This window comes from Triticum dicoccoides, chromosome 1A, assembly GCF_002162155.2.
Source record: "Triticum dicoccoides isolate Atlit2015 ecotype Zavitan chromosome 1A, WEW_v2.0, whole genome shotgun sequence".
Taxonomy (NCBI): domain Eukaryota; kingdom Viridiplantae; phylum Streptophyta; class Magnoliopsida; order Poales; family Poaceae; genus Triticum; species Triticum dicoccoides.
In genome coordinates this window covers 402,952,756-402,967,822 of record NC_041380.1, presented here as the reverse complement: position 1 = coordinate 402,967,822, position 15,067 = coordinate 402,952,756, and the positions used below count along the sequence as shown (strand labels likewise).

Sequence of the window (15,067 nt, the reverse complement as noted above, 5' to 3'; positions counted from 1 at the left end):
AACACCAAAATCCATTGAAACTATCGAACAACAGGAAGCATAATAAGAATTGCAGAAACCACTTTGGACCTTTTACACAAACTGAAGGTAGCACTGTAGGTACTAATTAACCCTGGGCATATAATAACATGTAGTCAAATAGCTGAATCAAGGAAATTTGATAGTAAGAAAAGAAATGGGAGCGTTCTACAACCATAGCTACAGTGTACATAACAAAAGTTAGCTGCTTGGGGGGGGATGGATGCACCTTGGATCCACCTGATATTAGTAGTTGTCGCTAGTCATATTTCTCCGTTGAAATTGGTGGGGGCATATAAGTACGTAGCTTCTCGTTGAAACCAGCTGCCCCTAGGAGAGAAAGTGTAGATAGATTAGAATGGGGTGGGTTTGAGGCACAAGTGAGAAGCAAGGAAAAAGGAAAGGGGAGGAGGACCCATACCTGGTTCTCTGACTGCTGCTGCCCATGGTCGAAGGAGAGGGAGCGGAGGGGGAATAAACACTGATAGCCTCTTATCCCCCCAATATGTTTTCTCCTGCAATTTTTAGTGGTTCAGATGCATGAAGGCATATATGCAGCGGCAAGAACAATGAAATAAGAGAAAATGACCTCACATTAGTTGATCCAAAGAACACATAGAAAGTATATATTTTTTACGTGCCTTGTAAATCAGTAAGTCATCGATGATTGATCTTCTTATAGAGAGCTATGCGTCCACCTCGAGAGTTGATTCAGTTGGAAAATAAAATGAATCAAACAACTCAAAAAAATGAAATGTAAAGAAATGGTACTGATGACTGTATACATTGCCGAAGTTGCAGAGGTACAACTACTGGGCTGCTCTCATCAGGCCATCCAAACCCTACCCATGAAATATATGAATGAATTAGAGAAAGGAATAAGAATACACACTCAGTGTCGGTGACGGCTGAAGGTTGAGCTCATGGTGGGGAGGTGCAGCGGTAGTAAAACTGAAACATTCATCAAGCAAATGCTGACTGCCATATGACACAACCAGCAAGGTAAGAAATTTGTTCATGGAGGAGCTCAACCTTGTCGATCTGGTTGTGTGGATGCTGGATGTAGAAAGAGAGCATCCCTGCTCTTCTTGAGGGGTTGAGCTGGCCTTGGTTGGGAGATGGAGGCTGGTGTGGAGTCGGTGGCACCAGCAGCGACCTCGGCATATGCAGTTGACGAGGAGGGCTGCCGGTCCTTCTGGAGCTGACGACACCTCCTTCCTCTCACCCTTGGCCTCCCGCGGCGGAGGAGGCGCCAATGACTACAGCGACCTCGTCCGGGTTCATCTCGTCCTCCCGTGATTTCCTCACGACAAGAAATCTCAGCGCCGGTCTGAATTTTCTGTCAGCATGGCAAGCACCCTAGGCAAATTAACAACCACTCAGGGTTCTAACACAAGAAAGCATTTATACACTATATGGTTGCCTTCTGTTTGGGGATTATAACATTATAAGATCATAATATGTTCCTCCAAGGGAGTCAGATAAAGCAATTTCTTCTCAAATCCATTGCTAAGGATATATAAATATTACCCTCAAATTGCACCAAAAAAGTGATCAAGCTCATCACCAATTTGACCACTCAATCCAATAGTAAGCCTCAGCACAACAAACACTCGCCAAGGGTCAACATCCCTACTCCTATGAACTTGCAGCATTAAAATAAATAGTCATTTCGAACCTACTTTTTGCACAATCAAGAAATCCGACAATAAGCTGTGAACTGCCACAGGATTACCAACACGGAACCATGGACAAATTTCAACAGCAAGGCTATAGACCCGACGTTGTAGGTGGATGAAAGGGTAAACCGTAGGGGAATGAACGAGGCGTGAATGGAGGGGGACGAGAGGGGCGAACCTCGCGGCTGGAGGAGCAGAGTGCGGCGGAGGCGGAGGGGGAGGCGACGTACCTGTCCAAGCCGTTGCCGTCGTCCTCGGCACCGGGGACCGAGCCGCCGCCGCTGCCGCCGGAGACGGCGGATGAGGAGCTCCCTGTCGCGGTCGCGGGGCCTTGGCGTTGCCCATCATCAGGGGCTCGGGCTCCGCGCGCTGTGACGCCGGCGATGTCGCCCTTCCCTGCCTCGTACCCTCCCAGATCAGGGCCCGAAGCAGCCACTCTCGCCTCCACGGTCTCGCACCTGAGCGGCGCCTCTTCGCAGCTCGACACCGCCGCTACTGCTCCTTTTCGCCTCTTTGCAGGTCGACGCCGCTACTGCCTCTCTTCTCCTGCCACCGCCGCCGCCGACGCCGCATCCGCCGCTCCCCGCCTCGATCCAACCGACCCCGCATCTGCCGCTCCCCTACCTCGAGCCAGCAGCCGCCATGGAGCCATGGATCCTACGCAGGAGGAGAAGAAATGCGAAGGGGAGGGGGCGGCACGGTGGTGGTGGCGAGCACGAAGAAGGGGACGCGGGGCGAGGAGAGGAGGGACGAGAGATTGGGCTAGGGTTTTCACCGTGCAACCTGGGGCTCGAGGAGAGGAGGGACGAGGGATCGGGCTTTTCACCGTGCACAGCACACGATCCACCCCTTTTTTCACCCAAACTCAGTCAGCAAAGCACACTGCAACGTGGTCCCACCTAGATGGCTGGCCCAGCCGTCATTCACCGAACTGGAAAGACACGATGTGAAGCAAAACAAACGGTTGGATGTTTGACAGCCAGTTGAAAAGGACCAAAAACTTTACACGTAGGTAAAACGAACGAGGCAGATCGTTGCGCGCGAGGGATGGCGCTGGATCAGCGGGTACTCTAGGAGGCTTTATATGTTAGATTATCATTAGTTACTACTTGTACTGATACAACTTTCTTTACTACATAGTTCTATCCAAATTCCCTTCTCTTGTACCTCCACATTTTTGTAGTATTATCATTAGTTACTACTTGTACTGATACAACGTTCTTTACTACATAGTTCTATCCAAATTCCCTTCTCTTCTCTTGTACCTCCATATTTTTATAGTATTATCATTAATTACTACTCCCTCCGGTCCTTTTTACTCTGTGTTTTAGATTTGTCCGAAGCCAAACTTTGCTAAGTTTGACCAAATTTATATTAGAAAACATTAACATCTATAATACCTAATAAAATATGATATGAAAATATATTCCAAGATGGATCTAATGATTTTCGTGTTGTTATGTGAATGTTAATATTTTTTTGTATATACTTGGTCAAACTTTGAAGAGTTTGACTTCAGACAAACCTAATATGCAAAGTAAAAAGGATTGGAGGGAGTACTTGTACTTGTACATTCTTTACTCCTTCGCTTGAAGTTTCACCTTACTATCTTACTAACCTTTCTTATATACATGTCATAGCTTATATTCAACTAAATAAAAAAACAGAGACATATTATGAGGAGCATTGATACTACATATTGCACAACAGGAACCTAGAAAGACATTGGCCATGAAATTAAGTTTATTAAGCGTATTCAGTGGTTTCTAAAGGAATATGAATTCAAATTCCCGATTGTCCATACACCCCACTGCCGCACACTTTGACGAAGTCTGGCATTAAGAAAATAAAATTTGTTGGCAATACTTTTATGGTTGAATACTCTTTGAATGCTAAGTATGATTGGACTAGACATGGTAAACTTTATGATTCAAGTGATGAAGATGTTGAATTTGATGATGAAGTAAAGTTAATGGCTCCTCTTATGATGAGTGGGCAGCTAAATATCCTAGGGAGGAAATTACCTTAGATGATGCGAGGTGTAGTATACTGCGGCGGCCATGGCAGCGTGCTAGGGTATCTGGTTGGCTCATCTCTCAATGATCTACTGAATCGAGACACCTCCCCAATGACACTCTTCATCGACAACAAGTCCGCATTTATCCTGGATTTATTTCAGGATTTTCGACGATGCGCGTTCAGTGGGAGGGGACGTTCCCGTCGACTACGAAGCACCTACGATGACTTCGTAAAATCTCGAGATGACATGCCGGCTCAGTTTCTCGGAGGTGCTCATAGAGGTGGTGTGCTTGTGTGCATTCATAGGGGTGAGTGCATGTACGTTTATATGAGCTCTTACATCTGTACCCGTGTTTAAAAAACAAATCCACCGTCTCGCTCTGCAAGAACCTAGTGCTCCATGACCGCATCGAACACACCAACAAGCGCTGCCACTTCATCCACAACTGCCTTGAGAAGGGCACGGTGGCCGTGTTTCATCAAAACAGGCGAGCGGAGGGCGAACATCCTGACAAAGGCCCTCGGTCGTGTTCAACCCTGCCACGGCACGCAGCCAAATAAAGTCCTGCACAAGCTCGATCGTGGGATGACGCGGTCAGTAGTGGGGCGCGATGCACGACACGTTTTCTTCCAACAGAAAAAAGAGGAGGAGAAAGAACAAAAACGCTGCAACGTACGCAGCACAAAATCTTCAGTTTGAGTTACAGATGAGACCCAGTAAACTTCATCCGTGCTTTGATTGCTAGTTTGAGTTTCACATCATCATCTCAATCCCAAAACCATATGTATATACATATACCAGTAGCAGCCAGCAGCTACGAAGGCGAGAACAACCTAGGCGAGCACCGCGGCGGCTTGCTTGTCGACCATGCTCCTGGCGAAGGCGTAGCGGAACCTGGGGTTGTACGGGAGCCACTCGAAGGCCTGCGACGCCCTGCGCCGGCCGCCGGCTCCTGCTGCTGCGGCGGCGCACCGCTGGATGGCCTCCTGCGCGGCCCGGCCGTCCAAGTTGTCGCGCGCCCACGCGAGGACGCCGTCGCCGGCGGGGAGGCCGGCCTCCTTGGCGTACCGCTCCACGAGGCGCGGCAGGAACACCTTCCTCGACTTGCGCACCACCACGCCGGCCTGCAGGAACTCCCGCTTCGCCCGCTCCAGCTCCTCCGTCACGTTCTTCGCCGTGTACACCTTGAGCTGCAGCGCAACGCAACGCCGGAGCTCAGCTCAGCCCAGGCCTCGAGGAGATCAGTCTAAGTATGATGGCGGCGTCAGGGCGTACGTACGTACCGTGGGGTCGGAGGAGGCACCGGTGCACAGCGCGAACAGGGCCTGAGGCTGGCAGTCCGGCAGGCCGAACTTGAGCTGGACCAGCTGCTTCTCGTCCGCGCATCTCTTCCGCATCGCCGTCGACAGTATTGATTCAAACCACTGCGGGTAAAATTTGATCAGACATCACTTCTCCAGAAATCAGGTTTCCCTCCCTGTGCTAATTTGACTACTCCTAGAGTGTTATCCAGTGTTCTTGGTTAGTTTTTTTTCTCAATTCATGAACAGTTACGGAACTAAATTTAGGGCCTTGGTTCAGAAGTACTGAGTTCTTCAAGCATAAACAGTTTGCTTCCTAGAAAGGATCCTAAATGTAGAATTTAAAAATTGATTTTTGATGTTCTATCTGAAGCCGTCTACATTACATGAATTATCTGAATTTATATTCAAACTTAGGCATGAGATGGAATGTCGTACTTAGACCAGTTAGAGCAGCCCTCAGCGTGCTAATTTGATTACTATAGGGTGTTATACTTCTTTGGTTTGTTTCAGCGAATTTGATGAATAGTTTACCAAACTGAATTTTAGGGTCTTAAATTTTATTTGAAGCTGTCAGCTTTACATGAACAATCTGAATTTAAATTCAGGATTTGGCATGAGATCACAAATCATACGTACACGACCAATCCGCGGGGATCTGCAGCACAGCAAGGAGTGTTCAATGGAGTTGGCTGTCACGGCATATCCACCAACATTGTAGGCAGCCTGCAATATGTGAGTTATTTATTAGCCACATCATTAATAACTCCAGCACAGGGACAACTGTAACTAAAATATCTTTTTCACCTTGTGAAATAGAGCCATTCTTTTCAGAGAGCTGTTTGGAATTCCATATGCTAGATATGCCTGCAAAGCAATTACACGTGGGATGACACACTGGCAAAATCACAAAAAATTAAAGAACAAGAAAACAGAGAAACCAGTGTAGAGTTTTCGGCAATTACATGCATGACAAGAGAATTGTACACGTTGATCCAAAAGGCCAGTTTGATACTGGTTTCTGACATACTCAGATCAACCCTTTCAAGCTGCTCCACAAGCAACCTAAGCTCAAAGCAAAGCCACGGAATTTTTGTTATACAATTATTGGAAAATAAATTACTCTCCAGGATGTAAAGCACGATTATCATCATTTTTCCAACAAACCTGTAGTGGGTAATTGCACAGGAGACATCTGGCGTCTGATTCTTTTCGACTGTGATTGAACATACTTCGACAATGCTTTTGTTACTTGATGGATTAGTCTCCTCGCCGTTACCCCTCCGAGGAAGAATGACACTTGTTGATGATCTTGACAAGAACGGCGAGCGAACCTTTTCAGGCTTTTCTGGTGACTCCGTGCGCAAAAGACAGTATATGGAGGCCATGCATCTAACCATTTCTTCAGATATCTTGCTTGGACATTGGTAGAGATGATCTTTCAGAGTACGTGCCAAAGAACTACTCCCTGAATAAGGCAGCTATTTGTAAAGAAAAAAAAGGCAAAACAAAGGAAAAAACAGCAGTTAAAATAAGTTCAATATGTGCATTTTCTGCTTGAAAGTACTGCATTAATCACAGCATCTCCTGATTTAAATTCAGCGGGTTCAGACGTACAAAATTGGGACAAAATGCATGCTCCTGAAAGTACAACAATGCAGAGAATTTGCATTCGAGTATAAAAAGGGCATACATCTGATTGTAAATATTAGCAAAGGGAGTAATACATACAAAAATTTAATATAGAGTAGAATACAGTACATTTAATTTTTGTATGTATTTAAAGAAACTATATTTTCTTTTGTATGTTTTACCTTCCTTGGATCTGATGCAAGGGAGGCAGGACGGACATCCAACGTTTCGCTCGAGAAAGATTCATGCTTGATCTTGGTCTTGAGCATGTTCTTCGTCCTACCCGACTCCGACACTGATGTCATGATATGGAAAGGTTGGAGAGGCAGCTTCTTAGATGAGCAAAATGCACTTGATATTATGCTCGATTGTCGTCGTCTCGTCCTTGAACTTATGCTCTTGGCATGAGCCGGGGATGAAATACCGGAACTCTGCCCTGATGATGGCCCAGATACGCACTGATCAAATATACTTCTGTAGAGTGAGAGGACGTGCTGCTCGCGGTTCGCAATTTCCTCTTCGAGCAATTCAATCTCTGCTATCAGTTCCTTTGTCTGCAGGAATAGCAACAAGAATCACACTCATCAGCGCACAATTGAAATTGTACTCATTTTGTGCCAGCCATCTGAAATTGCACTTTTTTTCTGCGAATATCTGAAAACTGTGCTTGGAACAGCATGGAGTGTGAGGTGACACTTTCCCCTGTGTGCTATCTTCACCCGGCAATTGCACCGCTTCTATTCACTAAAATACTAAAATTACACTAGCCTGACGATTGGAAGTAAAATAAAAATCATGGATGGAAATGTAAACAGTTTTTTGGAGGAATTTTGTCGTTGTCATTGTGCAGTAGAAACTGTAGGAGATGAACGGTACCTGAGCTGGAAAGTGCCGATGACCAGGAGACAGGGTGCTGGAAGCCCGGCCGATCGCCCGGTCAAGCATGATCCGGATGGACCTCTCCTGATGCAGATGCAGCTGCAGCTGCGAGACCTGCCACGATCCAGCAATTGCCAACACCAATTACTCAGACGCAAAAAAGAAGCCATGGTGCACCATAGCGTCAGGAGAACAGTGGCTAATTGTTCTTTTTGTACTCACGTCATTCTCCAGCGAGACGCGGTGGTTCGGCGACGCCGTGGCCGCGCTCGTCCGTTGATCCCTCGGCGGTGCCCGGAGAACCGAAGAACCATCCGTTGAGCAAGAAGACTTCCTCGGGTCCGGCGGGTTCTGCCATGGAATTTTCACAGAATCCGATCAGTAATTTGCACATGTGCTTGCTTGATCAGTAATCTCCGCTCATGAAAGCATCACCTGTGCTTGGTTGAAGCGTTGCTCCATGGTGGCATGCTTGCAAGTCTCCAGGTTCCTGCCCGAAGAAGCACTGGACAATGGACACAGACAGAAAAAGAGAACCAGGTTTGAGATGAGCGGCAAGCAAAACCAAGGCGGAGAAAAACCCGGCAAAGGCGCGGCAGAGACCTCTTGGATCGCCGGTGATGCGGCGCAGCAGCGGTGGCGGCGGCCGCGGCCTTGGGCGCCGACGCCGCCTCGGGAGCCTCGCCGCCGACCTTGCCCGGTCCTTGCGCTCCGTTCACGGCCTGCTCCACGTTCCCTTGTTGGGCTGCCGCCATGCCAGCGCCACCAACCTAGCTGCTACATGGCAACAGTCCAGAAGGGTGCCGCATGAGCATTATATGAGCAGGGTCCGGGCGGGCGGATTGATCTCGTGGCGCGGGGAGCAAAGAGCATCCCGCGCACAGGGCCGTGCCCACTCCCTGGGCCGCGCTGCGACGCCGGCGGTTTAATACGGCGTGGCACGCGGTAGTAAACCGCTGCTGCCGCGGCAGCGAAGTCGCAGAGGAAGAGGAAGAGCGGGTCGGCGACGGAGAGCGACAGGGAGAGTTGGAGACCGGAGACGGATGGCGGGGGGAAGTGGGAGGAGGAGTAACTGCGCGGAAGCGAATGAGTTGGTGAGCCGCGTTAATGCACTGACGCGCGCACTGCGGCGGAGTAAATGGCACGAGCATGCAAGAACTCGCCATGCCGTGACATGGCTCCGACTCCGCGATGTCTCTCGCCGGCCCTACGTGATTGCCGAAGTCGCAGTAAGTCGTACCGCTGGCCACCCGCTCCAAAGTTTTTACTGTATAAACTTTCCGAGCGAGTGGCTCTGCTCCTAACATGCTCGTGATATTCTACTCCAAGGAAGAAAAAAGAGTAGAATTGTAGAAGAAGCTGCACGCTGCAGCTCCAAGTCAGAGAAACGCCGCCACGACTACTCCAAGTCTCCGACAATCAACAGGGCGCAGCACAGGAGTGCTTACGTGAGAAACTGTTGCATGACGACCCGTCAGAGAAACTGTTGCCGGTGCTACAGTTGTAGACGAACCTCGGCAGCGGATCGACCTTCATGGCTACGGCTGCTGGCCTAGTACTACGTGCCCCTACCGGTATGCGTGTTCTCTCCTCCCCCACGGCATTGACCTGAGCTACCTACCGGCGATCGCATGCATGCAGCATGTCACGAGGTAGGCAGGCGACAGGCATGAATGCGGGCGTTCAATGGCCCCTGTACCAGCGTCTAGCGCTAGCAGCGCAGTGGGAAAAGCTAGCTTCCGTCGACAAGGGAACCCGACGACGAGCCGGGTGTACGACTTACGACACCCCGGCGTAATGATCCACCAGCCATCTGAAACCGAGACCAACCGCATGTACAATGTACTCTACTCTACGCGGCCAGAGCCAGGGAGAGCGAGCTAGTGGTAGTGGGAGGAGAAGGCCCGGCCATGTGGTTGGAGGGGGAGGAGGAGTAATGGCCGATCGCCGGCAGCGTCGTCAGGGTTGGGGCTTACTAATTCAGAGGGCACGCGCGTACGAATGGCACAGTGGAGCGAGGTCATGCATTGATTTTGATTGATTCTTGGGGTGTTGGATTACATGGCGGGCAGGGCTTGGGTTGTCGCGTTCATTCACCGATGATCCTCGCGTTCATTCGCCGGTGGCGAGCAGTAAACGTATCGTCTTCTCTTCCTTGTCCAGGTTCAGCTGGCGGCAATGTACGGCGGGTGGTGTTTGACTCGTTGTTCGATCGATCCTGGTGGGGGAAATTCGTAAGGAATCCTATGGAATGATTTGGAACACGACGATCACCGGGAAAAACGGTAGTAGCATACGGCGGCGATCATGCGTCCGGGCGAGGCGAATTCAAGGATGCGCACGGATGAATCCGCATCCCAGAAATGTTGCGAGCGGTGACAAGTGTAGTAGAGAATTGAGGGGCGGTGCGTTTACTTACCTCGGCCTAGGGCCGGATCATACGCGTCGGCGAGGTGGCCGGGGAGCAGAGGAGGCGGGCGGCGTGGTCGCCGGCTGGAGGGGGACGGCACGCCGGGATGGCGGCCAGGATGCAGGTTTGTCTGTCGGGGGCGGCGCGTGCCTCAAGGGCTATAGTAGAGCGCTGCGCCGTCATACTCCTTCATGGGCCGCGCCGCCCGGCTCTTAGGGCCCAACTAGCCAAGAGGGGATTAGGGCCTCCAGCTCGCTCAACACACGCACGGTCCTCTCTCTCTCTCTCTCTCTCGACATCGACCTCGACCTGCCCGACCCCCGGGGAGCCAGGGTTCGCGCCGCCGGCCGCCCACCCCGCCCACTCCGCCGCCCCATCCCGTCTGGCTCGCCGGCCCCCGCGTCATCCTGCCTCGCCGGCCGCAGGTGAGCTCGCCTCTGCCTCCCTCTCTGTGTCTCCTCCTCTCCCCCCTCCCTCTCTCCCCTCTGTCTCTCTGTTCTTTCTTACTGTATGTTTGATGGCTGGTGATGATTAATGGTTCGTAGTTGTATGCTAATTTGATGGCTGCTAGTGAAATACTTGGATGGCAATTTTGTATGACGTACAAGCTGTATGATTGATGACATCTAGTGAAAAAAAATTGCATGATTGATTGCTTAGTAGTATGACTTTTGTGGTGGTGTAGATTGAATGCCTGCTTAGTAGTAAGAATTTTCGTGTAGATTTAAATGTTCGCACATGGATGTTGCCGATGGATGGAGAAAGTGAAGGCACCGAGAGCAATTTGGGATATTTGCAAATCACTTTCGTGTTTGTGTTCGACATGAAACTTTGCAAAACAAAAGCATTAGCAATTCAGTACATAGTTCCAGCCTAGGGGCACTACAGACATTTCACCACACAATACATACAATGATCTCAGAGTAGAACTGGCGGCTGATCCTGTGGGCAGTTTCCCAGAATCATATTCTGGAGAATCATGAGCCGAAAAGAACTGGCTTGGTGTGTTTCAGAGCGCAGTTAAAGCTCCGCCACTGCCGCCGCCGCCGCCCCTCGCAGTCGCCGCTGACCGTTCTGCAGGGACGAAGCCGCACAGTGCCGTGTGTTGTAACCACACCCCCATCAACGGCATCTGATAGGTACTTGCCCATCGGTTTTTCCCATCTTTGTTTTTTCTACAGCAGGGCAGACGATTGGTCTCCCCGTTAGTTTCTGGTCATCGAGCTCTCTCTGTCGTACTCGCCTCCCGGACCCCTTCCACCGATTAACTACTGCACTGGGGTATATCAGAGGGCAAAGTTTCGAGCCCGGCCCCCCTCCATGCCGCTACCCGCCCAAATCGATTAGCCTACACGCGCACACTGCTGCTCCCTCCGCGGGCACAAGGCAAGGTACGAGAACGAGTCACTCCTCTGTTTCAGGCCTCCGCTCATGAACTGATATGTTGTGTAAAATATAGCTATATGCATTGATGGCCACAGTTAACCAGCCGATTAATGGTCGACTGATTAATTCAGTTAATCAGCAGATTCGCCGATTAATCCCTATTCCCCAACCGATTGAGCAGCTACCAGTTACCGATATCCAAAATATTTGATGAGGACTAGGCTGCTTTCTTTTGTCAATTCATGGCACTAGTACTTCAGGATGTTTTTTCTTAGAACTAGTACTTCAGTATATAAGTGGCGTTGGATCCCACTTGTCCCACAAGTGGCACCCATCAAAAAGAGCCTAAAATGGTGCAAATGGACATCCAGTAAAAATATGTGCCGCAAATGGACAGCCCACCAACGCACCAAAACACTTGACGCTCACATGCCCTAGGCGCCGCCGCAGCCGTCTCCACCTGCACTGCTTCCCCCTACCCTCTCAATCCTCTCCGTGCTCCTTCTCCTCTTCTTCCCCCAGCCCCTAGGTAAGCAAAGATTCCCCCGCCCTCCACCCTCTGAATTCTTTTGTCTCCACTACTGATTACATTATCCACTAATGTGTTCTCCCCGCGCCCGCCTTCTTCGCAAGTGATGAGAATATCATGAAAATTGTACTCTAATGGTCATTTAGTGTAATAACCAGCTCCTGCACTGCTGAAAACCTTGCTAGTACTGCAGATGTTATTGAGTAATTTCAGTTAGCTTGCTCATCTGGGGTCATGGATCTTCTAATTTTCTACTGTGGTTTGCATGCAGTGTATGGTAGATATCATTAATATCTTATTTTAACAATGAAAGTGAATTGTAATGGTCATGCCTTTTTTTGGAAAATTTCTGTTGTAGAGAAACTAGTTATTACTATACAAATTCTGTTTAGTAGGCTAGTGTCAATTAGTGTGTGTGCCTGTGACCATGAAGGCATGAAGCTGACGCTGTTTCGAGGAGAATCACAGCTGAGCATGAGCATCAAGTGGCTGATGAGAGCCGTTGCGGGCATCAGGCGTCGTTTAACTGCTAAGCATATTAAGTGGCTGGCGCAAAACCCACATAACTGCCATGCGGCCGACGCGGCTATTGCCCCATTGCCACATTACATCCTGAGTAGTACTCACCCAAGTAATTGTTGCAGTTTATCTCAAATATTGCTTCAAATTTGTCCCAATCTGATTCAGATCACTAGTATCCCCACTTAAGATCTGCCCCTGGTGTCTGATGAGTCGTCATCTTGTAGGAACTACAAATGTGTGGCTTTGTTGTGTGGGACTGCCACTGTGAAGAAAATTAGCTGAAGAATTTTGAGCTCTAAAATAACTTCCTTTCTTGCACAGTGACCTGGAGCTTATGCTACAAGTAATCCATGCTTAGTATTTGTTGAGCATTGAGGGTGCTTGAGATAAAGATGCTGAAGAACATCTTGAGTCAGTCATGGAGGAGGGGAGCGCATGTCCTACGGGAAGGGCATCCAGCTGAAGCAATGTATGCTTGTTCAAGTCAATTTCACAGCGGGCAGGTAATAAAACACATTTTTATTCTCTGCCTGTTATCTGGTGATAATCAACCCTTGAAGCATCTATGTTGTTATAGTGCTTGAATTTTAGCAACTTGGATATGTTGATGAAAATTAGTTGGCATTAGCTACTAGAATTTTTGTTGTGATAACTTAGAAATGCTTGTAATGACAAGATAGCTTGGTAATGCTTATGAATAAACTAGTGTAATCCTGTCTGAAATCTAGACTACTTGCAGTGACTGCATACCTGCATACAGTATGTGATACTGTCTGAAGGCTACAAGTTTCCTGTGGCTGCATGAGCCAAACATTTGTTGTCCTTCTACAATCATTTATATTTCCAGCACAATTTAGATATTAATTAATGAGCTGAGAAATTCACTTACTTGAGACACATCCCACCAAAGATTCGTTCAAAATTTCGAACCTTGGCTCAAAGTTATGTCAAACAGGTCTAGTAAAGCATTTCCAGTCATTCTTACTACCGTATGCATGTCGTCTGATGTATATACTGGCTAAATATGGCTTTAAGTTTAACAATCTATTGCAACTCTACCTGATTCTGTTTACGGATTACCTTTTTTTTAGATTACAGCGGCATCCACAATTCATTTCATCAATTAGTTACACTGAATACACTGGACAATTCAGTCACTTTCATCTACATCTCATTGTAAAGACACTTGGCAGTGCATTGAAGGAATTTCTTTGTATAACTTGTTGTAATCACCTGGGTATGCAACTGTTTATAAAAGTTTGGTGCTGCCTCAAGAGCTCAAGTCTTGAAGTTGCCTCTGGATTCTTTGGCTGGACTTATGCAGTCAGTTTACAAACATGTATAGGTCTTGTACATTTATAAACCCTGAAATTAGTTGAACAATTCATTTAGCTTACCTTTTTAGACCAAGCGTTTAGCTCTTCAAAAGTTTGTTTACCTGAGATGCAACCTCACCCACAATCTATTCAAATTCTGACCCTGCTTCAGACACTTCAGTCTGTTGATCTATGTTCCACCTTCAATTCAAATTCAAACTCAGTGCAACGGACGCTTCAGTCTGTTGATCTATGTTTCGCTTTCAGCTCCACTCACTAAAAATCTGAAGTAGATAGAAGTAGCTGAGTCGCCGCTCTGACCTCTTGATTCATTCATTGATTCAGGTGTTGAGGTCGGCGAGGAGCTTCTTTGGCGTGGAGGACTTCATGGACGAGGACAACAGCAAGCCCTACACGTACAAGAAGGAGAAGCGGTCCAAGAACCCGCACAAGCACATCTCGTTCAAGCAGCGGACGATCGCGCACATGGAGCCCTTCACCCTGGACGTGTTCATCTCGAAGCGGTTCGTGTCGGCGTCGCTGACCCACCGGTCGACGTGCCGGCAGGTGGCGGTGGCGGGCACCAACTCCAAGGACGTGAAGGCGGCGCTGACGTCGCGGTCGGACGTGCCGGCGTGCCTGTCGGTGGGGCGGTTCCTGGCGGAGCGGGCCAAGGAGGCGGACGTGTACGCGTGCACCTACACGCCCCGGGAGCGGGACCGGTTCGAGGGCAAGATCAGGGCCGTCGTGCAGTCGCTCATCGACAACGGCATCCACGTCAAGCTCTACCTCGACTGATCCTTTCTCTTTTTTGGCTGGTGTGTGTCTGTTGCCGCTCTGCTTTCTACGCCTGCTGCTGAAGAAGAGTGTTGGCTTGGTTGAATGCGCTGTGACTTTTGCGGATGTCCAATGTCTGTTGCAAGAAATTTCGCAGACTTTTCACGGCTTTACCAGGGTAGCTCTTCTCCGTGTGAAGATGTCAACCACACTTGACATTTTGGTGCCTTGTTTTCTACTAGTAGGAGTACCATTTCTGTTGTTAAGATGGTGATGATATGGTTTTCTACAGCCGAAATGGAAGCCTGGGTTTGGTGTGGGCTGGTGCAGCGCCCGCGACGGATTCCCGGCGTGCGCAACGGCTGAGGAGACGCGCCTCTCCCGTCGCAGGCGCCGGTGCTCTTCATCTATCTGCTCCTTTGGTGATGGCAAAAGTGCGGCCGAGTGAAAAGAGGCAGCCAGCGAGCGATTCTGGCCGTCCCACCCTCCTGTATCTATCTGTATCAGGCCTTGTTTGCCTCGCTCACTCATGAAACAGGCGCGAGGCAAACACCATCATTTTCGTCGCCTGCCTGCAGTAGCTCCCCTCGCCGGTTAA

General features: G+C 49.1%; 2 protein-coding genes across 3 annotated transcripts; one reads left to right on the top strand and one right to left on the bottom strand.

Moving 5' to 3' along the window:
* Positions 1-4,371: 4,371 nt before the first annotated feature.
* LOC119275947 lies at positions 4,372-8,625 on the bottom strand. Its single transcript, XM_037556886.1, has 11 exons — positions 8,133-8,625; positions 7,965-8,034; positions 7,752-7,880; positions 7,527-7,643; positions 6,833-7,204; positions 6,186-6,499; positions 5,984-6,083; positions 5,826-5,885; positions 5,658-5,744; positions 5,001-5,141; positions 4,372-4,907 (listed from the first exon to the last, which is right to left on the bottom strand). Exons 1-11 carry the CDS (start codon positions 8,282-8,284, stop codon positions 4,551-4,553), a joined length of 1,899 nt encoding a protein of 632 aa, XP_037412783.1. The 5' UTR covers positions 8,285-8,625; the 3' UTR covers positions 4,372-4,550.
* Positions 8,626-10,218: 1,593 nt separating this feature from the next.
* On the top strand, positions 10,219-14,760 carry LOC119275957. Of its 2 annotated transcripts, XM_037556893.1 has the most exons (3): positions 10,219-10,364; positions 12,698-12,879; positions 14,038-14,760. In XM_037556893.1, exons 2-3 carry the CDS (start codon positions 12,769-12,771, stop codon positions 14,488-14,490), a joined length of 564 nt encoding a protein of 187 aa, XP_037412790.1. In that variant the 5' UTR covers positions 10,219-10,364; positions 12,698-12,768; the 3' UTR covers positions 14,491-14,760. The 2 variants fall into 2 exon arrangements, with proteins under 2 accessions (XP_037412790.1, XP_037412793.1); XM_037556896.1 differs by lacking the exon at positions 10,219-10,364 and having other exon boundaries at positions 12,678-12,879.
* Positions 14,761-15,067: the final 307 nt, after the last annotated feature.